Genomic DNA, 21,803 nt, shown 5'->3' with positions numbered 1-21,803 from the left:
GATACAGGAGTGCATAATACGCCTGATCCCTCAGTCACATGACCAGACAGAGCGCACAGCTCCTATGTACTCTCACTTCCACACGCACACTCATACGCGCACACGTGCAGGGACACTTCGACAAGCTGAGGTAATCAAGCTCATGCCACCTAGCATGAGCTTGTTGGACCTCCCATTAAACCATGGGCATCAAGCTGCATCTCCATCTAACTTTTTTATGTGTATGTGGAGCATCTGCATACTATTACCCATTTAGTCACGTGTAACGTGTGAAAACCGTGAAACTCACTCCTCAGGTATGTAGTTGGCCACCGCGTCAACAAGGAGCTAGTTTTTCGTTGGCGTAGTTGGTCGCGCTTGGCATGGGAGAAGTCGACCATTCGAACCCAGCGAGCGGCGAACAATACCTTGCTATGATATAGCGTGGCTACGTCTGTTACGTACCGTCACAATATAATTTTTTCATCTTAAGTGGTGTAAAAATGCAACTAACAGTAAAAAATACCCACCCAATGTCAATTTCAGATGTATTCACATTTTATGCACAAGACAAGCAGGGATGCATATAAGGTTGACTGTTTATTACAAATTAAAACAAAACGTTTCTGGCTTATTATACTACTACTTATTTTAGTCTACCTAAATGAGCCGTGCTGCCTGTGTACTTTATAGCAGCACGGCTAATTTAGGCAGTCACCTAAAGGGGCTACATGGTATTTGTGTTGAGACGTCTGCCTCCCCCTCGGATTCACCTATGGGTACAGTCAGGGGTTCCACCGGTACCCCTAGCAAGAATAGGAAGCTATTCTCCGAGAAACAAATCGTTGTTGCGTAAGACACAGGAAAGTAAGCCGAGAGATAGCTGAGTCATTGAGAAAAACCTTAAATAGGACGTATGATTTCAGTTTAGTGTGTGAGATGTTATGACAGTGTTTACAACAGCTTGTGACTGCCAGTAGTAACCCTTTTTTACATTCAGAAAACACATACAACAGGAAAGAAGGACTGGTTTAAGGCCTGGTCCAGGCCTGATTTTATTTTTTATTTTGTCAGAGACTTTGTTTAAAAGGCTATGTGAGGTAAAACGTTCACTTTTTTAGTTAATTTATGATTTGCTGTCTGACAAAGAAATACATCATTATGTACCATATTAAATAGCATCATATTTTTTTCGCATCGCTTCTCGTTGAATTGCATTGTGTCGAATCGCACTGCATCGCAATATGGGTGAATCGTGTCGTATCGCATTAGTAATTGCTTTCATGTATCTTAAATATTTCGGATCGTTGGCAGTTTATCGAGATGTGTATCGCATCGTCCTCAGTGATGGAGATGCACATCACTAATGCCTGTAGACGGGCTCTGACACATATGTCTATGCTCTGACATGCCTAAATCCATTGTGTTGCTGCCATGTGATTGGCTGATTTAGCTATTTGTGTACAGAGGCGGGACTTCCTCCGTAGCTACTAGCGACTCACGCACCCATAGACAGCTAGAAAGCGGCGGATGTGCGACTGTTTACTCCTACTAGACCAAGATTGAAAGCAGGCTAGCTAATGGCTATGTTTCAATCAGAATGATATCGCAGCGAGAAAGAGGGGAACTTGCTCGGTTTTACACTGTTACGGACCCAAAAAAGCACCAGAAAGGTTACACTGTGTATAAAGTCACTGCAAGGGTAAGTCTGCAGGTTGAGCCAGATGACTATCTAGTGCTAGTATATTAAGAGTCAAGCAAACGGGTAGCCTAGCCTACTGTAGCTCATACGCTAGGTACCCACAGTTACGTTAGCCGAACAGTCACTGTTGTATGATTGTCATGCTACGAGAATGGCTGACATCACACATATAAAAACAATCCAGATAGCTTGCTGATTGGCTATTATTTTACAACGAACGATGCTTGTCTACCCAACTAAATCAATACAATAGTGAAGCTTTGGCTAATGCTACAACACAGTCACAACTAGTCGTCTGCGATAGATATCCTCTTAATGTTACATCACTTCCAGCAATGTTGATGTGCAGCTTGACCCGGCAAATCCTGGTTCTCAATTGTCCTGACTTGACACAATCTTGACTTTGCTTGCGACAATAGCCAGTTTGCTAGATACTTGGCTATGGATTCGTATTCAGTTAGTTAGCTAGGTAATGTTTGCTTGCTGGGTAACTCAAAGGAGAGTCTGCTGGCTCAAATATCAACTGAGATGCCACTTGGCATCAGAACTGAACTTGTCCCAGTGCTACAGTGCTTAAGTCGGTGAAATCCCAGAAGCTGAATGTTGTCTTGTCTAGTCAGCTGAAGGATGAAAATGAAGGGAACATTCAGTAACAGCAGCAGTGCTTGTTAGTTTCATTTAGTTTTTTTTTTGTTATATTGCTACAGTAGGCTATATTGTACACTCATTGTAAATCGTCACAACAAGGTTTGTCCTCTCATAGCCTAATATTGGGAATATGAGGTATGCATGTAAAATAGCAGAGCAAAAATGGAACTTGTAGTAAGAGTATGTCACCTCCTGTTGCTTAGATAGGAGTTCAATTAAAGTTACTGTGAAGGCATATTGATTATTATGTTTGAGTTCTTTACACCCACCTCCTTTATTTTGTTATGGGTGTAACTGTAGCATTGTTACAGTGTTACAGTGTAACAATAGCATTGTTAAAGTGTTACAATAGTGTATTGTTGTAGTGTACACACACAAATCTACACACTAGCTCCCTGGGACAAGACACTTCTAAGCAGGGAACCAAAACTGCCTCACTCGGATTGGTTCTCCCCTGTTAAGTCAAAAGAAATGGAACACCAAATACGACCGAATGTAATATATGCTGTGGGCGTGCGTGCCTCCCTGAGTGCCCGCGTGGACTTCTAGTCGAGGTCTTGGACGGTGGTGGTGACGTCTGCACTAAACCACCACCCTCCACCACCAGCACTCCAGGCCAGTAGAATGCCCTCATTGTGGGACAGTGTCTCCTCCTCCTTCTCCTCCTCACTCACTCTGACTGTCTCATTCAGGACTCATAGACGTACAAGGACTCGTCCGAGGCGGCAACTGAGCCCTTAGGGGAGCGCGCACAGCCGACCTGGCCACCATTTTAGGTCCGGAGCTTTGCAGGGGCATGTTGCAGTGTGTGGATGGGTAATGGGGATGGTAGGCTGAAGAATCTGTTGCTGATGGCGATCTCTCTCTTTCTTGCTTCATCTCCCTCTCCCCTCTCCCTCCCCCCCCCCACACTTCCTCCCACCCACAGATCATCTCCAGAAAGAACCCAGAAGATGTCCAGGAGGTATGAACCTTTTGATGTTTGTCAAATATGACGTATGACTCGTTGGTTTTGAAGAGGGGGGCGGGGAAAAGCGAGGCGCTGGAAGGAGATCCCTCGACGCTGTGACCAGAGCTTTTAGAGTTAGAACAGACAGCAAGCTTAAATGCATTGGGACTTATTGTACAATGTCCATGTGTGGTCCTCTTGCGTTCAGGGTCAATCCCCTACATTGTTAGATGTGGTTCTCATGGGGACCTTAGTGACCCCGGGTTGTTACCATGGTGACTATCAGGATTGTGTATTAATCTGGCGTCATCTATGTGACAGAATCTATGTGCGGCAGAACAGAGGACGGAGGAGGGGCTGTGATATGTCGTAGTCGGGCCACGGTTAATTATGCATATATAGTATGATACCGCTTCAGTGAGACCGATGTTTTCGTTCTCAGACGATGTACGTGACAACAAACAGTTTAGGATTCGAAAGGTTTGTGCATCGTATGTCGAGATGTTGGAGACGGCGGACGCGTTTGAATAAGAACACACACACACACACACCGAAAAAACCACACGCACAGAGAATGGGGCCATGATTCATGCTCGGGCCTGAATCCAGGCCTAATACAACAGGCATGATACCAATTACTGAGTGTGAGAGGCGCAGAGGTCTGGGAAGACACCCGCTCATTCTTACAGTGCTCCTCTCTCAGAGTGGGGCCTGGTCTCATGTCCTTTACATCCATCAACTGTTTACCTCGGGGGATGGGTGGGAAACTGGAAGTGGGGTTTTCGGGTTGGAGGCCTTGTCTTAGGATTTCTGGATGTTTCCAATGCCATGAGTGAAGGTTTGCCGTCTAATTTCTCATTTTTTTTCTTTTCCTTCCCAGATAACAGTCTGGAAGAGGTATAGTGATTTCCGGAAGCTTCACCGGGACCTCTGGCAGCTCCACAGGAATCTCTGCAGCCAATCAGAGCTCTTCCCTCCCTTTGCCAAGGCTAAGGTCTTTGGTAAGGTTCTCGGCAACCTGTAACATAGGTTGCAAATATATGATGCTGATATTATGACAGATGATCATTTTAACGTCATGTCTACAAACACGTGTTTGTGTGTGTGTGTGTGTGTGTGTGTAGGTCGTTTTGAAGACACAGTGATCGAGGAGAGGAGACAGTGTTCTGAGGATCTTCTACAGTTCTCTGCCAACATCCCTGCTCTTTATAGCAGTCAGCACATCCAGGACTTTTTCAAGGTAACACACACACACATACGCACATACACACACACACACACACGGATCTGCAGATCTGATTGAATGCCATTTTCATTTTAGGGAGGGGAGGTCCAGGACAGCTCTGAGCTAATTGGTCCAGCCGAACCCTTCTCAGACTTCCTGGCTGAAAGCTTAATAGACTGCAGCTCTGAAGGTAGGCGGAGACGACGCTGGCAGTACTATCTGTCCTGTAATCTCAAGTGGAAGGAATATGGGCTGAATATGTGAGCTTTGTGTATCTCTCCCCCCTCAGTTCAGAGAGATATCAGTGGGGCCGACGATTTGACTGTGACCAGTCAGTCTGAGTATGGAGGTAAGTGTGTCTGTCGGCCTGTGTGTAGTCCTGTCTGCTGGTTTCTCTTCCTGTTTGTATCTCACCTCCCTCCCTCCCTCCCTCCCTCCCTCCCTCCCTCCCTCCCTCCCTCCCTCCCTCCCTCCCTCCCTCCCTCCCTCCCTCCCTCCCTCCCTCCCTCCCTCCCTCCCTCCCTCCCTCCCTCCCTCCCTCCCTCCCTCCCTCCCTCCCTCCCTCCCTCCCTCCCTCCCTCCCTCCCTCCCTCCCTCCCTCCCTCCCTCCCTCCCTCCCTCCCTCCCTCCCTCCCTCCAGGTCGGTCCAGTGACAGCGACCTGACCTCCCTGGCTGTGGACACAGACTCCCCGGCTGAGCTGGACGATGGCATGGCCTCGGGACGCACCTCGCCAAACCAGCCACCGCCTCCCGGGGGCGCCACCCTCAGCAGCAGTCCCCTCCTGCCCTCCCTGCGTGATCGCCTCCGCGGCCCAGCCTTAGTCTCAGCCCCAGTCCCAGTCCCAACTCCAGTTCCCGAGGTCAGCCGGCCCGCCAGATCGCAGCTGTTCCCCGGCAGCCTGAAGAGAGCTAGCGTCAACGCTAAGGACGCAAAGCCCGATTACCTGGACCGGGCCAGCGAGCGCATCCGATTGGCCGTGCGGAAGGAAGAGGAGCAGGATTACCAGGCTGCGTTTTCCTGCTACCGCAGTGGGGTGGACCTGCTTCTGCAGGGCGTGCAAGGTAGAAAGGTCGTGGAAGTCTCTCTCGCTCGCTCTCTCTCGCTCTCTCTCTCTCTCTCTCTCTCTCTCTCTCTCTCTCTCTCTCTCTCTCTCTCTCTCTCTTTCTAGTGTTTCTCTACGACACTTATCTGTCCCTACTTTTGAGTCCCCCCCCCCTCTACTCCTTCATCTCCCCCACCCCTCAATCTATCTTTCCTCCCTTCTTCGCTCCCTCCTCTCTTCCTTGCTCTCTCCTCATGTCTCCCCTCTTCACCCCCCCCCCCCACCAGGCGAGGCCAGCCCCACGAGGCGTGAAGCGGTCAAGAGGCGGACCGCTGAGTACTTGATGCGTGCCGAGCAGATATCAAGCCAGCACCTGAGAAGCAGCATGGGTCAAGGGTCAATGCAGGCAGTGGTGAGTATCTACAGACAATCCTATTGGCTACCAGTTATACAAACAATTTTAAAAAGGGGAAAAACAACGATCGTTATTTTGACAGAGTATGTCACGAGTCGTTAGACTTGAAATAAACGTCCGCCCATCGCCAACCTCGAGAGGAGAAGAAATCGAGTGAAAATGACATTATCATTCTATTTCAGTCACTATTTGTTGAATTGAATGAGGTGAAGTGTCCTGTTTGCTTATGTCAGGCGATGGGGCAGCAGTGCTCTGCTCCCACCAGCAGGGGGGGACAGCAGAGTCCAGCGGAGGAGCTGACAGCCTACAGAGTCCTGGGTGTTATCGACAAGGTTAGACAAGATATTGACATGCTCCGTGTGTGCCTGCTCGCGTGTGTGTGTGTGTGTGTGTGTGTGTCTAAGTGTATTTGTTGGGTCGTAAGGGGGGTGTCACAAGGTCAGCTCAGGTCACCGTTCCTCTCAAACAGCTGTCGACAAAGTAGCTCGCCACCGGAGCATGAAATGACTTGGCAAGGCAGATCGGACATCAACACTCGCAGCACTGAATCAATGATGCTCGACACGACACACACCGGCCCCGCACAAGATAACACTGAGGGAATATTGACACAGGGCAGCGCACACTGCTGGATGTTGTAGTTCCACACAATGGAAAAGGTAATGAATGTAGACACAAGTCAGCGGCCTGAAGAACTACGACCGGTGGCCTGCGTGTCAGTTCCCTTTCCCAGCAGACGGCAGCGCTCCGTGTATCAGACACTCAACCACAGAGTCCTCTCCTCCACCTCCTTCTTTCCACTTTTAATGGGGGACAGAGGGGACAGCTGGGGAGAGCTCCTCACCCCTGTGCCTCGCGCTCCCTCCCTCCCCCCCTCTCCTCCCCCACCCCTGATGTTGGTGCCTTAATTATATTAGCGTCCTGGCTAGCGCTGGCTCTCTGTTTACTCACAACTCCATTCATATCCATTTAGCCTGCACCTGTTTGGGGCCCACTCAGGGTCACACAGGCACACACACACACACACACACACCCAGATGCACAGTGATTCTTGATCTGATACACACACACACACGCCCAGATGCACAGTGATTCTTGATCTGTTACACACATACACACACACACACACACCCGCATATGCTGTAGCTCTCCCCTGAGAGAGAGAGCGAGAGGAATGGAGATGTCAGAGAGAAAAGGGGAGTTGAAGGAGGAGGGAATGAAGAGGGAGGGTGGGAGGGAGGGAGGAGAGAAGTTGACCAACACCAACGTTACACATACGTAGACAACCGGGGGTGAGATGGTGTCCTGCTGGGTCCTAGTGCCTGTATCGTCTCTGTATTATCTCCTGTATCATCTGCCAGTTTATGGGCCTGCCGTATCTTCCCAGGTTCTTCTGGTCATGGACAAGAGGACACAGGAGACGTTTATTCTCAAAGTAAGTGTTGATGTGTTTGTGTGTGTGTGTGTGTGCATTGGCTGCCATAAGGCCCCATGTGTGTGTTTGTGTGTGTGTGTGTGACCTGCGTAATTGATTCTAATGGTTCTGTCGCTGTCAGCTCTCCTGCTCACCCCACGTGTGCCAGATGCCAACGCAGAGCGCGGGCACACTCACACACACAAACACACACATATGCACACGCACACTCCACTACCTTCCGAGGTCTTCGAAAATAACCGAGACGGATTGATTTGTGTATGTGTTTATGCGTCGCCCGCTGTATGTGGCTTGATGGATACTTAGGCAGCTTGGGTCGGGTTGGCAGGGAGAACGTGGGGCTTGCTGATGTTAATGTCGCGTTTCTCCTTCATCTTTCCCTCCGCTGTCGACCCCTCTAATGTCGCCTGGCCTACTTCTCACCACCTCTCTTCCTTCTCTCACCCTTTCTTCCCCCTCTTTCCACTCCCCTCCTCACTTTCCCCTCGATCTTCCTCCCTCACCTCCCCCGTGTCCCTAACCCCCCCCCCCCCCCCCCGCTCCCCCAGGGCCTGAGGAAGAGCAGCGAGTGTGGGAGGACCAAGCGGACCATCATGCCTCACTCCGTGCCCCACATGGTGAGGCTGAGGAAGTTCGTCGTCTCCGAGGACACCGTCTTCCTGCTGCTCCAGTACGCCGAGGGTACGAGCTCTCCTCCCTCCCTCAGCGGGAGACCCCCCCCCCCCCTCCCGCCCGCCCGGAGGCTCCCTGTGTGTCTGTCCACCCTCTCTCTCTGCCCCCACCCTCCCCACCTCTCCTCCCCGTCCACCTCTCCCTTCATCTGGGTCGTCCCCTGTACGGATGCCTCTCACACTCTCCTCTCCAATGTTTAAAATCTTTTCTTTTTTACCCCCTCCTCTTCCTCCCCACCCACCCACCCACCCACCCTCCCTCTCTCCCCCTCCCTGCCCTTGTAGTAGACAGATGTTTGATAGAGATAGGTGTGTGTCACAGGTCATTATTCTGAATACCAGGTGGCGCTACGCTTCATTAGCTATGCTAACACCTGGGACTCCTTCTTTCCTTGTGTGTGTGCGTGTGTGCGGTGCTTGGATGTGTGTGTGTGTGTAATAGAGACAGAGTCGAAAGGATTGTTATTGTAGTCATTTGGGTGCTAAGATTCCCTGGCTCTGGCCTTGTTCCAGACAGACAGACAGACAGACAGACAGACAGACAGACAGAGTCAGTCAGATGGACGGGCAGACGGACAGACAGATCGATTTGAAAGACAGACAGACAGGCAGAGGCAATGACCTGAGTGACATTCGCCGGTACAACATGTGGATGTTTTCCCTCTCTAAGTGATCAGGCTGGCCCTGCCATCATTACCATCGCCGTGCCACTCCTATTCATCCTCATCTCGCACAACAGATGCTGTCGCACAATCGCTCAGTCCCACAGCTGCCTGTGTGTGTGTGTGTGTGGTTGTGAGACGTTGTGTGAAAGAAAATTGAGAACATTTTCGTTGTCTGTTGTGTATCTCGAGGTGCTAGGTTGTCTGCCAACAGACACTTGAGAAATGCCGATGGTATCATGATTACATATCAAGCTGACGTGCTGCTCCGTGTCTCTCTGCCCAGGGGGGAAGCTGTGGTCTCACATCGGGAAGTTCCTGAGGAGCTCCACCCCGGAGGACAGCTTCGACATCCCCTTCATCCAGAAGAGCCACACCACGGCGGTCCACTCCCCCCTGCGTGGCGCCTCTCAGCTGGGCTTGGATTCCGCCAGCTCCGGGTCCGGCTCTGGTTCTGGTTCGGGGCTCCAGAGGGTCAGGGAGGCCCTCTTGGCATTACCCCCGCAAAGTGGCCTCCCGCCCGGGGTGGCGAACAGCCAGGACTCCGGAGCCACCTCCGAGGAGGAGTGCACCAACAGCTACCTGACGCTTTGCAACGAGTACGAGCAGGAGAAGGTGGAGCCCGAGCCGCAGGAGGGGGGAGGCGAGGAGAGGGAGGGGGACGATGGGGAGGGGGGCGTCTCGACGGGGCAGGAGGCGTCGTCGTTGGAGGTGACCGTGGCCACGGCGACCACGACCACGTCGTCCCGGACGCGCTCGCCGCTCAGCAACGACAGCCTGTCGCCGATCAGCGCGCAGGAGCTGCTCTTCTTCACTGAGGGCGGCGGCAGCGACGACACCCGTCGGCCCCACGGCGACCCGCCGGACCACGTTGAGGTGTTCAGCCCCCTGCCGTCCCCCGCCGCCCCGCTCTCCCTGGACCAGTCCAAACGCACGCCCATGGAGTTCTTCCGCATCGACAGCAAGGACAGCGCCGGCGAGGCGGCCGGCCCCGAGGCCGGGGAACTCCGACTCAAACCCTCCCCCGACTCAAACCCCCCCCTCTCGCTATTCTCCGCCTCGGACCCGGAGTCCGACTTCCCCGGGGAGCCCCTGGAGCTGGCCCGCGAGGTCAAAGGTCACGCGTCGGAGCCGTGGGGGCCCGACGGCAGCGACGGCGGCTCCGACGAGTCGGTGCCTGTCATCTCCTTCAAGGAGGCGTCGGCGGAGGACGAGGCCCAGCCCCCTGACCTCCTGGTCAACCTCCCGGGGGTCATGGGCGGGGCTGTGGAGGCCCCGGAGGAGGTGCTGGCCTCGACGCGGGGCTGCCCGGCCCTGGAGGCCAACAAGGCCTCGCCCAAGTTCACCCAGCCCGACGTGCTGCAGCTGCCCTGCGAGCTGGAGGAAGGGGAGGAGCCGGCGGGGGAGGCCCCCTCCTGGGTGGACGGACGGCCCCCCTGCGCGTCTCTGCTGGATGACTGCGGCCTGCCATTCGGACGAGAGGCAGAACGCCCAGATAAGGACTTTCCCCCCGGCGCCGCCGCCGCGCCATTGGCTCCTCCCACAGCCTCCAACAAAGACTTCCTCTTCGCCGAAGCGCTCAACGAGAGCCTCGAAGCCGTTCTGAACGTTGCCGCGGGCAAAGACTCGGCCCTCCACCCGGACTCGATTAGCATCGGCTCCGACCGGGTCGTGAACGGGATCCCCGCCGGGTCGGGGGCGGGGTCCCGGGAGGAGGCGCCGGGCGGCGCGGACCGAGACGCTTCTCGCCTGTTTGCCGCGCTGGATGAGCTGTGCGCGGCGGCGGCGGCGACGCAGGTTCGAATCCCGGAGGAGTTTGTGCGCTGCTGGGCGGTGGAGATGGTCCTGGCCCTGGACGGCCTGCACCAGGAGGGGGTGGTGTGTCGCGACCTCAACCCCAACAACATCCTGCTCAACCAGAAAGGTGTGGGGCCCAGTCTTCTCAAACAGCCGTCTGAACGTCCCCCCCCCCCCCCCCCCCCCCCCCCCCACCTCATCACATTGCATGATCACGACCCAGGAGGTTTTCTTGAATTGCTGGACACATTTGTTCAGTAAAGGCCACGTACCGTAGGCCGATTCCAATTGGACACCAATTCCGATGGGTGGAATCTGATGTGTAGACTTGGTTAGGTTTTTCATGAATGAAGCTCTCCCCGCTCATGTTGGCAGATCGTTCGGCCACCTGAACAAGGCTCTGCAACAAGGGCTGTCCCACTTGTCCTTACCTGAACACCAGACATCTCTCTCTACCTCCCTTACCCTTTTTCTGTTTTCCTCCCCCCGTAATCGTCCCTCACGATCTCGTTATCAGCACTTGGCTAATGAGCTGAGTGGCTGTGTTAGTCTCCGGGTGTGTGATTATTGTTGTGAAGGACCATCAACAGCGTAGTGCAGTGTAGTGCATCAGTCTGGCTAGCCCAAGCTAATGGCCCCCGCTAGCTAATGATACCATTAGTCCTAATGATAGCGTTAGCCGTTAGCAGCTAAACAGGAGTAATCGCCAGGCACAGGGCCGAGTTCTAGAAAAGCTTTGAGTGTGGCCGGGATGGGAGGGGAGGGGACGCAAGGAGGGTGAAGAGGGAGGGAGAGATGGGAGTCATCTGCAAAGGAGCTAACTTTCGGAGCGATGTTTGACTGCTATAGAGTAGCGGAGCTTGATGGTGTGTGTGAATTGACTCTGGCTGGTCGTAGGGCTGGCTGGAATGAACCCAACCGGCCATTTTCTTTTTTTTCTTCTTCATCCGTCTCTCTGTCGTCTTCTTCTCCCTCTCTCCTCACATCTCTCGTCCCCAGGGCACGTGGAACTCACATACTTCTGCAGCTGGAGTGAGGTGGAGGAGTCGTACGACAGGAAGGCCATCGCCAACATGTACTGTGCACCAGGTGAGACACACACACACACACGCACTCTTATCTCTGCCAAACACACCATGTCAATACAGACCTGTGCCTCCATGTCGAGGTCCTAAAATGGCCGGCGGTGTTAGTCCAAGCGGTGGAGGTTAATGGTATGCAGACACACAGGGCCAGAAGTAGGCCACAGTCCCAGGGCCACAAAGACCTCATTCATCCCAGCACCATGTCAGCAGCAGGCCTACTGAGCCTCACGGGGGGGGCTTGCCTGGAGGCTGAGGGGTGGAGGCTGAGGGGTGGAGGCTGAGGGGTGGAGGCTGAGGGGTGGAGGCTGAGGGGTGGAGGCTGAGGGGTGGAGGCTGAGGGGTGGAGGCTGAGGGGTGGAGGCTGGGAGGTTAGCCCCACGCTGACAACGTGAGAAAGTGACAGAGCGGTTTGAGCATGATGGCGGAAGTCGACGACCGTGCCCCCTTCAACCACAAGCCAAGAAAAGTGCTCTTTGTTCATTGTGTCCAATAAAATCGATCACTGTCCCTCACACAGAGTTATCTTTTAAGTTGACAAACCCAAGTCTGCTATGTTGGTTTTCTTTTCTTTCTTTTCTTATTTAGTAAGAGAAATGTGCAAGGGTTAGCCAACCAGCAGCAGTGTCCAGAGTCTCTGGGTGTAGTTCTGCGGGTGTCCTGTAGAGGGGGCTGTGGCGCCAGACTGCCGCGGGTTGACCCCAGCGCTGGCCTGAGCGTGCCTGTGGGAGGCCTGGCATGCTGTTTAAAGGCTGCCTAAACAAACGGCTGCCTTACTAGAGGTCCACGACCACGCCACATCGCCTCTCAGCTTAACGCCTGTGTGAGTGTGTGTGTGTGTGTGTGAGTGTGTGAGAGATAGGACATGGGGTTCTGTCAAACAGATTTATTCGGTTACAAACATTAGCGTCTCCCCTAGTACTACAAGTGGAAAAGGTTCCTTTTAAGAGATTTATTGCTACACTTGGACCTTACTCACTCACACACACTCCCTCCCAGTCTCCTGCACTCTCACATGCGAGCTAAGTCACTGCTCAAATCCTTGTGTGGCACACGCGTATGGCGCTGTAATAAGTCTGAAAGCGACTTCTCCAAACCATCTAATATCCTAAATGCACATAAGCCCTGGAACCAGCTGAGCTGTCGTCAAACCCTCTAATGGAGATGGAAACAGAAAACATATGTCACAAGGCTCTGGTGGGCCCTCAGGTCACCACTGGGTCACCTAAAGGCAGATGATGCTAAGCTAACAGCTCAGCTGGACCACAGAAGTGGTTTGTTGGTTTGTTTCTAGTCGCTGGTCAGTCATTCAGGTCAGTCAGTCCGGCTTGGGTGGGAGTTCAGTTACAACTGGACATGGAAGTGTGTCCGGGTCGAATGCTGCTCTCAGAATAGTTACATAGACGACTAAGTATGGAGAAGGCCATTGTAGGAGGCTTTTGAAGACCAAGATTTATTGCAAATATTTCAACCATGGCCCTACATGCATGGCCTGAGGTGGTTCTTGGCCGTAGAAGACGATTATTGTAGATTTGGTCTAAACTCTGTGGTGTTCAGTTCAGTTCAGTTTGGATGTGGCACCTACAGGGGCCTCTCAGCCTTGGCCAGCCCTCTGGTGTGTGTGTCATGGGCCAGTCCTGTCTGGTTGTGGCTGAGAACAAACTGTAGGTGCAGTTCCCTGTAGTTGCCAGAGGGGGGAGTCATGCTCTGCCTGGTGTTAACTTGCCTCTACAAGAAAAAAACTCTTTCTGCTTTCTTTTTCTCAAACTCTTATGCTGTCACTCTCCCTCTTTTTATGTTCTCTCTCTCTCTCTCTCTCTCTCTCTCTCTCTCTCTCTCTCTCTCTCTCTCTCTCTCTGTCCTCTCTCATTCTCTTTCTTCCTCTTGACTTCTAACTCCGAACTCTCGTTCAGGCTGTTGCCTCGATTTTAATATCGTCCTTTTTGATGCCGACGTGCACGCAAACACACACGCACTCTCTCACACTCTTGCTCCCTCTCCCAGGTTAGTTAGTGTCTCCCCTGCCCTTGTTATGTATTGGTTGTTTACCCAGACAGGGTCAACCCAGCTATGGCTTCATTCCTGATGACAGATTTATGACTGTTTGCCAGGGAGCTCTCAGGGAGCCTGCTGTGACAGGGTGTGTGCATGTGTACGTGTGCGTGTGTGTGTGTGTGTGTACAAGCGTGTATGTGTGTGTTTTAAGAAAAGGGGACAACATGTTTTCAATACACACACACACACACACCCTGAAAACATGGGCGGGAGCACGGAAAGAACGATGGCCGTATTTCTGTTTATTTTTCTCTTTCACTTGTTTATTTGGCATTTTTGGAACGAACAGACATCAGGCTGTTGTTTTTCAGCTGCGAGGGGAAAAAAAAGGTGCCGATGCTTCCCATTAAATGGACAAGAGGGCCAAAAACGATTCAGTCACCAAACCAACGGTACCATTGTGTGTCACGGCAACATTCAAATTAGATTCCTCTTTTTTTGGGAGGGGGACCCACAAGTGTTCCGAGGTCAGGCTTCAGGTGAGAACAGTAAGCTCCAGGGTTCAACGGAGACGTGTTTCTAGTCCTCAGAACCGCCCGGCCTTTAGCTCCTCCTCGCTACTGTAAGTACTTAAGTGTATCAGGATGGATTTTAGGCAAGACACTCTCCCACCCTCCTAATGGGGGTCATGTGACCTGGGCAGAATCGGATCCGCCAGACCAGCTGGGTTGGGTCCGGTCGCGCATGAGAACGTTCCCCCAGCCTTTCCGCCCCATCTTCTCTTTCTCCTTGTCCTCGCCGCACTTCCTCCTTCGGCCTCGCCTCACTTCCTCTTGGAACAAAGGCGGTCGGTTGGTTTTGGGGAAGTGTGCGGGCGAGAGGAGAAGCAAGGAGGTTCCTCTCCTGCCGTGTGGAGACGGGGCTCTTCTTAACGGCGCGAGGAAAAGGGGAACCCCCCCCCTCGCCGCGGAGGAAGCCACAGAAGGCCGCGTTGTCAACACAGCTGCCTCTTTCGCTCCTTGCTTTCTCTGCACCATCTTGTTTTTTCACTTCGCAAGCGCGTTTGTGTCTGTAGCTGGAGGTGTTACCGCAGTCACTGGTGGCGTGGGGCGAGCGACGCGGAGGTGAGGCAGCGTTTCGTTCCCCCCCCCCCCCCCCCGGCGGATGATTTCAAATGAAACTTCAGTGGAAGACCACCTGGCTGCGTGCAGTGTTGAAATGTGAACCTCGTTGAGTGACCCGTGTGGTCTGTGGATGAGCCTGGTTTCCCTCCTGCTCTCCTCTCTTTCTCTCGCTCTCTCTCGCTCTCTCTCGCTCTCTCTCGCTCTCTCTCGCTCACTCTTTCTCCCTCATCTTCTGTCTTTTTCATATCCCTCCCTCCTGTTCTCCCACACTCATTCTCCTTCACTGTCCTTCTCTAGCAACCCTCTCTCTCTCTCTCTCTCTCTCTCTCTCTCTCTCTCTCTCTCTCTCTCTCTCTCTCTCTCTCTCTTACACACACACTCGCACTCTCCCTCGTTCTCTCTCTCACACGCTCCCTCGTTCTCCCTCTCTCTCTCCCCGCCTTGCTCCGACGGAGAGGGAAGTGTAGCCAGCTCCACTGTTCTCTCCCTGCAGCTCCTTGGACATTAATCCATTGTGATGACAATCGACCTTGCTGTGAGACGTGTGTGTGTGCGCGTGTGTGTGCGAGGCCCGGAGCTCAGAACCACGCAGGTATCACTAGTCTGTTCAATGACGATCTCCTCTCCTTGGCTGTCAAAACAATGGTCATAGGGAGCCCTGAAGACTGGTTGCTCAGTTAGCTGCGGCGTGTGTGTTTGTGTGTTTTTGTGTGTGTGTGTGTGTAGCATTGGCTGTTCCTTAGGGGCGGCCAGAGCGAGGGAGTATCATAGCCTCGTCTGGGCCTCTCTAACCTTGGCTGGAAGAGAGCTGCGCAGGGCCCTGGAGCCTCCGCGAGGAGACGGGGCTTTTGTCTGTGGCCTCTCCCCAGCTGAGGAGCCCAGTCGCTGGGCACACTCGACCACGACCCTGGGCCCCGGTCTGGTAACCCCCACGGGGGTTACCAGACCCGCCTCTGGAGGGAGGAGGGAGGAGCCGGGCTGCACATGGGGGGCCATCTGGTGCCCGGCAGAGAGTGTACACACACGCACACACACACACACCCTCGCCACATGCACACAGGCAGACTTTTTAACGCCGTACCCTCTACCTCTACTCCTACCTCACCTCCTCTCCCCCTCCCCCTCCCCCTTCTCACTCCCTTTCTCTCCCCCACCCCCCTAGCAGACCTGCCTGTCACTGTGGCTGTGCGTCCCAGCTCCCCTAACCCCTTCTGTGGTAGGGGAGCACCGGGGGCCAGGGGCCTGGAGGGAGGGTTAGATGGATGGTGGGTGGGTGGGTGGGTGTGTGGGTGGGAGGGAAGGAAGGAGGGGAGAAGTAGGGTTAGAGGAAGGACACAGAACACGTTCACCTACACATTCACGTGGGGGTCTTCCAGTGGGGAGGGCGGGGGGGAGGAGGGAAGGGGCTGACATGCAAGTGTGGGAAAAACAAGAAAGACTGTCAAACAGAAAGATGGGGGGAGAGAGAGAGGGAGAGAGAGAGAGGGAGAGAGAGAGAGGGAGAGAGGGAGGGGGGGGAGAGAGAGAGGGAGAGAGAGAGAGGGAGAGAGGGAGGGGGGGGAGGGGGAGGGGAGAGGGAGGAGACGTTAGTGTGCCTGGTCCGGGGGTCCTGGACGACAGGCTGGATGGGCAGATCCAAGGTTGCGGGAAAGAGCCAGGGGAGCCAGGAGCGAGGGAGGGAATGGGAGAGCAGGAGGAGGGAGGGAGGAGGTGAAGTGAGGGATCACTCGGGTGTCCCTCTGGTGGAGAGGGGCTGTGTCTCCCGGTGTGTCCGTGGGTGTGTGTATTGTGTGCTTGCGTGGAAGTGTTTTGGGGCTTCTGAAGGAGCGTGTGTGTGTGTGTGTGTAAGGTCAGGTCATGCAGATGGTGTGAAGTTGCAGCACAGACGGTTTCCTCAATTTGACTGCTTTTTTATTATGCAAATGACCCCCTTTACGGGACACACACTCGGCTCCTCCGACTGTGCGTGTGCGTGTGTGTGTGTGTACATGCAGGCACTTTAAGTATACCCACGTTATTGAGTATTCAAAAGTTGCACATCAAGTGTCAGACACTAGTTGTCATTGGGTGGTCTGTAGTGTTGCTTGTGTTACAGCAGATGACTTGGTGCTAAACTCTGGGTTTTGATTTGCAAATCCGACTATCTAGTACTGTCACCTGCCTGCCATGGTACATCTGAAGAGGTTTGCATACTGCACACACATTCTTGTTATTCTAGAAGACGTTTTAAACATATCTTTTCCTCCCTTCCCCACCTCTCTCCTCTTCTTCCTTCTCTCCTTTTTTCTCTCTCGTGACTCTCTGTTGCAGAAGTGGGAGGCATCAGTGAGGAGACGGCGGCGTGTGATTGGTGGAGTTTGGGGGCCATCTTGTTTGAGCTGCTCACAGGGAAGGTAAGTTACGAGAGTGTGTGTGTGTGTGCGCGTCAGTCTCTGACTGTGTAGCTGATCTTGGCTCCCACCTTCGTCCCACTCTTCAGCCCTGCCAGGGTGCGTGTGTGTGTGTGTGTGTGTGTGTGCGACTCCACCTCCAAACAGACGTGTGTGTGTGTGTGTGTCCGGCGAGCGGTCTTGAGAGCGCGCGTCCGTCCGCCATGTCTTGGCTCGGCCCGTCTCCCTCCACGGTTCTCCAGCAGTGCCAGGAGCGTCGGTGTGACTTTCTCCCCCAGCCGGGGCTCCATCTGCTGGGGCAAATGGGTCAACTCTCCCTGGACCCCTCTCCTGGCTCCTGGAGCACCGTTTCGGGGCTGGAGGGGGAGAGCCAGTGCTCCGGGTCAGCTGACCCCAGATCAGCAGAGAGGGTGAGGAGCAGGGCAGCTCTCCGGGAGCCTGGCCTTCTTGGCTGCTTCTGGGTCAGCTGGAGGAAGGAGAAGGACTCTTCCTGCATCAAGATGGCTCGTTTTCTCGCTGGGGGAAATATGACAGACGTGCACAAACGATGGCCTTGTTATTTTGTATTTTTTGACGTACTTCTGCTTCAGTGCAGACACACACACACACACACACACACACACTACAGGTGCAGAGCGCAGCCTGCATTTTAAATGGTCTTTTAAATTTGAATAAGGTCTAACTGATTGCCGCCGGGCATGTTTTCACCCTAGCTGCTTGTGGTTCTCATCAGGAGATGAAGCATCAATGACACTTGTTAGTTCCTTTTAATGTGTTGCAGGACACACACTTACCTGGAAGAGACCAGACTACCCTACAGATGTCTCTTTTGATGAACATGACACACACACATACACCCCCCCCCCCACACACACACACACAGTCTCTTGATCCTTGCAGGATAAGATCTCGCCCGGAGCGATCTTGACTGTTGCTGGGACTGGAGCCATATCTCCTGCAGCATGTGTTGGAAAAGAAAGCAACTGATCTAACTGATGAACGCTGGGGTTTTCTCCCCCACCTCTCATCTCTCTCTCTCTCGCTCTCGCTCTCTCTCGCTCTCGCACACACACGCACACACACGCACACACCCTCTTCAGAGTCCTGCCTGTACTCCGGTGTTGGGGATGTGCTGAGTGTTCAGGTTTGGGCTCAAGGGTTTGTTGTTACAACACACACACACATGTCTGCAGTTAAACAATGTGTCTGAACCTGTCCTCAGCAACGGATAAAGCACATGTACCGCTCGAACATGAACCATCCTGGCACACAGATACACACAATCACAATTGAAGTCTGTCTTCAACGGCACAGTCATTTTTTTTTTTCTCTCTCTCTCTCTCTCTCTCTCTCTCTCTCTCTCTCTCTCTCTCTCTCTCTCTCTCTCTCTCTCTCTCTCTCTCTCTCTCTCCTCCACCATCCTTTAGCTAATTGCTCAATCATCTTACTTTACATCATTTTACATAAGCCTTGAGCTGTTCCCTTTTATAAGCATGGTACATGTCCATGACCCCACACTCAGAGGCAGTCTCTCTCGTTCTTTCTCTCTGTGTGTGTATCTCTCTGTCTGCCTCTCTCTGTCTCTCATTCTCTGTCTCTGTTTCATTCTCTCTCTCTCTCTCTCTCTCTCTCTCTCTCTCTCTCTCTCTCTCTCTCTGTTTCATTCTGTGTATCTCTCTTTGTCTCTGTCTGTCTCTCTCTCCGTCACCCTAGCTGTTAGTCTCCTTCCCACCCAGCCCTCTCGTCAGCGCTCCTCTGGGTGAACAACAACAGGTCATTTCCATCACAGGGGCAGGTCCCAGGGAAGAGCAACAGCAGTGAAATCACACTGATACCAACGCTGCTGGGACCCGTGTTTTCGCAGGTGTTTCGGCCTCCTCTCCAGTATTTAGACAGTCCCACCGGCCCTCTCACTGGCCTGGATACCGTGGCTGTCTCTGGCTGTGTGACAGCTCCCTGCAGCATCCTGACCCCCCGTCTGAATACCCAGCTGTGTCTTTAATGTGCCACTGGATGAACTGTTCACCTGGCGCTTGTGGAAGGCGTCGCCATGGGTCGAATTGAGTTCCTGTCTTTTCTGTTGTGACTGTTGTGCTTGTGTGTAACGTGTGTCTGTGTGTGTGTGTCTCCAGTCTCTGCTGCAGTGTCACCCGGCAGGGATCAGTCGTCACACTGCCCTCAGCATACCTGAGTTTGTATCGGAGGAGGCCAGGTCACTGCTACAGCAGGTCAGCATGTTCTGTTCTGTTCACCAATATCTCATAAGGAGTCAATTGAATGTTAACAGCAGGCCCCTCAGTCGATGTAAACACGGCAGGACCTGGCATAATGCTGATTAGTATTTACCCACCCCATCCTCTGCTTGATTGTCCCCGACTCTGCTCCAGTGTGTACAGTAGAGTCAGTGCCTCAGCTCCTACAATAGAGTAAGTGCCTCAGCTCCTGCAGTAGAGTCAGTGCCTCAGCTCCTGCAGTAGAGTCAGTGCCTCAGCTCCTGCAGTAGAGTCAGTGCCTCAGCTCCTGCAGTAGAGTCAGTGCCTCAGCTCCTACAATAGAGTCAGTGCCTCAGCTCCTACAGTAGAGTAAGTGCCTCAGCTCCTACAGTAGAGTAAGTGCCTCAGCTCCTGCAGTAGAGTCATTACCTCAGCTCCTGCAGTAGAGTCATTACCTCAGCTCCTGCAGTAGAGTCAGTGCCTCAGCTCCTGCAATAGAGTAAGTGCCTCAGCTCCTGCAGTAGAGTCAGTGCCTCAGCTCCTGCAGTAGAGTCAGTGCCTCAGCTCCTGCAGTAGAGTCAGTGCCTCAGCTCCTACAGTAGAGTCAGTGCCTCAGCTCCTACAGTAGAGTCAGTGCCTCAGCTCCTACAGTAGAGTCAGTGCCTCAGCTCCTACAGTAGAGTCAGTGCCTCAGCTCCTACAGTAGAGTCAGTGCCTCAGCTCCTACAGTAGAGTCAGTGCCTCAGCTCCTACAGTAGAGTCAGTGCCTCAGCTCAGTCTACTGTGTGGATTCACCGTGCTTGTGTCTGCCTGTGTACAGCTGCTCCAGTATAACTCGGTGGAGAGGCTGGGGGCGGGCGTGGCAGGAGCAGAGGACATCAAGTCACACCCGTTCTTCGCCAGAGTGGACTGGCCCAAATGAGCACCAGTGCATTGTGGGACGGTGGAGAGAAGCAGGAACAATCTGTTGGAGGTCCGGAAACGGAAACATGCGCACACACGCACATACACACACACAGATGGACAGACAGACAAACAGACATATGTCCATACCCAACCCCATGCCTATCCCATAACTCATCTGCCAACCTGATAACAGTCCTCCGGAGACACCCAAACCGTTCCCCATGGTGACAAATCCATGGCGACGGTCCCCTGTACTTCCCTTGGATACTGGCAACGAGCAAACTGTACAAAGACTTTTTGAAGAATTTATTTCTCATTTGTGAAGGTTTTTCAGGGCATTTGCTTGCTTATCTTGCACGATACTCCTCCTCGTGGATCTCCTCCTTGGTGTGGAGGTTCAGCCTACTCCCCTGGTGTGCAGTCCACTGAAACACAGATGGGGGAGTGGGTTAGTGCTGGTTCACTAAGGCCTGGTTGTTTTTACATTTTGCTGCTTGAAGTTGTGCACTAAATCACCTGACTAAGCTGGAGAGGTACAGTAACATCCACTAGTGACAAAGTGACGTTATATTTCCAGTCCATAGAATTTCTAAAGAGTTGATTAGCCGTTCTGAAACTGAACACAAACACACTGAAGCTGTTTTCTGAGTGTGACTAACAGCCTTGTGTGTAATATGTAATATTGCCACACCCTTGCACTGTGTTTGCCACCTATGCCAAGAGATGCCAATAGGCCCACAACGAAGGTGTTCTGTATATTCAAGTATTTTTGTATTGAGACAAAAGATGTTGGATGCACTAATGGTAGAATATACTGTTTATCATCCAGCAATAAGACTGATAGTCCTGAAACCGATTTACTGCCAGCCCCCTTTATGTGCCAACCAAGTGATTGAGCAATGGCTGAAATATAGGAGTTTTATTCGATCCATTCCCAGAAATAGATTTAATACATTTTAACTGGTTTTGCCTGAGATTTTGCTTTTAGGGATTGTACATGTTCTAGTAAAGATAGTTGTGTTTTTTTATATGGAGAAATTCACTGTAGGGCCTACTGTAAAATCTTTTTTTCTTTCCCCTGTGAATGTAAGAGTTTAAAATGTATGATATTTAAAGTAAGAACAAAAATAATAATAATAAATAATGGATGTTTACACATTTACCTTGCCATGTCCACTGTGTCTAAATCACTGCATTCCTTGTATGACTTATTAAGATGTCACCTCCTGATCCATCCCACCATGCCAACGGCCACCCTGTCAATCACTCACCCTCAGGCCAATCAAACCCTTTCCCTATCGGTTTGTCCCTCCCACTGGATGATGTGGTGGATCCCTCAGCCCAGGAGGTGTGCCTGAGTGTTAGTGCTGGGAGGACTGGGACTAGAGGGAACACCCAGGTGTAGTCTGGCTGTAGTGATGAGGAGCTGTGCTCCCATAGTGTGCTGTACTGTATGTTGCCCTCTGCTGTGCTCTCTATCAGTCTGCCCTCTCACGCTACTCAATAAACACATACCTGGATAATACTTAGTGGCACCCCCTTCTTAATGTGTCAGGAGTGTGTGTG

General features: G+C 52.7%; 1 protein-coding gene across 2 annotated transcripts; it reads left to right on the top strand.

Annotated features, from left to right (window-relative positions):
* Positions 1-1,479: 1,479 nt before the first annotated feature.
* Positions 1,480-21,399, top strand: rps6kc1 (ribosomal protein S6 kinase B1). 2 transcript variants are annotated; one of them, XR_014758484.1, is made up of 16 exons: positions 1,480-1,681; positions 3,258-3,293; positions 4,159-4,279; positions 4,403-4,518; positions 4,600-4,693; positions 4,793-4,852; positions 5,144-5,566; positions 5,835-5,959; positions 6,196-6,294; positions 7,350-7,397; positions 7,946-8,078; positions 9,017-10,654; positions 11,527-11,616; positions 17,039-17,121; positions 17,208-19,346; positions 20,152-20,204. XR_014758484.1 is itself a non-coding variant. In XM_084700292.1 (16 exons), exons 1-16 carry the CDS (start codon positions 1,580-1,582, stop codon positions 20,251-20,253), a joined length of 3,366 nt encoding a protein of 1,121 aa, XP_084556418.1. In that variant the 5' UTR covers positions 1,483-1,579; the 3' UTR covers positions 20,254-21,399. The 2 variants fall into 2 exon arrangements, 1 of the variants encoding a protein (XP_084556418.1); XM_084700292.1 differs by having other exon boundaries at positions 1,483-1,681; positions 19,251-19,346; positions 20,152-21,399.
* Positions 21,400-21,803: the final 404 nt, after the last annotated feature.

The sequence above is a fragment of the Hypomesus nipponensis genome, chromosome 6, assembly GCF_054491055.1.
Source record: "Hypomesus nipponensis isolate SF chromosome 6, ASM5449105v1, whole genome shotgun sequence".
NCBI classification, from domain to species: domain Eukaryota; kingdom Metazoa; phylum Chordata; class Actinopteri; order Osmeriformes; family Osmeridae; genus Hypomesus; species Hypomesus nipponensis.
Note: the sequence above shows the minus strand (reverse complement) of the source record. Positions and strands in the feature narration are given on the sequence as shown.

What these genes read in the sequence shown, in the direction of transcription:
- rps6kc1 (XM_084700292.1), top strand. Translation starts at nt 1,580, where the DNA reads ATGATATCGCAGCGAGAAAGAGGGGAACTTGCTCGGTTTTACACTGTT. An exon ending in GCTTCTGCAGGGCGTGCAAG is followed by an intron (nt 5,567 to 5,834) that starts GTAGAAAGGTCG and finishes CCCCCCCACCAG; the next exon opens with GCGAGGCCAGCCCCACGAGG. An exon ending in GCTGCTCCAGTACGCCGAGG is followed by an intron (nt 8,079 to 9,016) that starts GTACGAGCTCTC and finishes CTCTCTGCCCAG; the next exon opens with GGGGGAAGCTGTGGTCTCAC.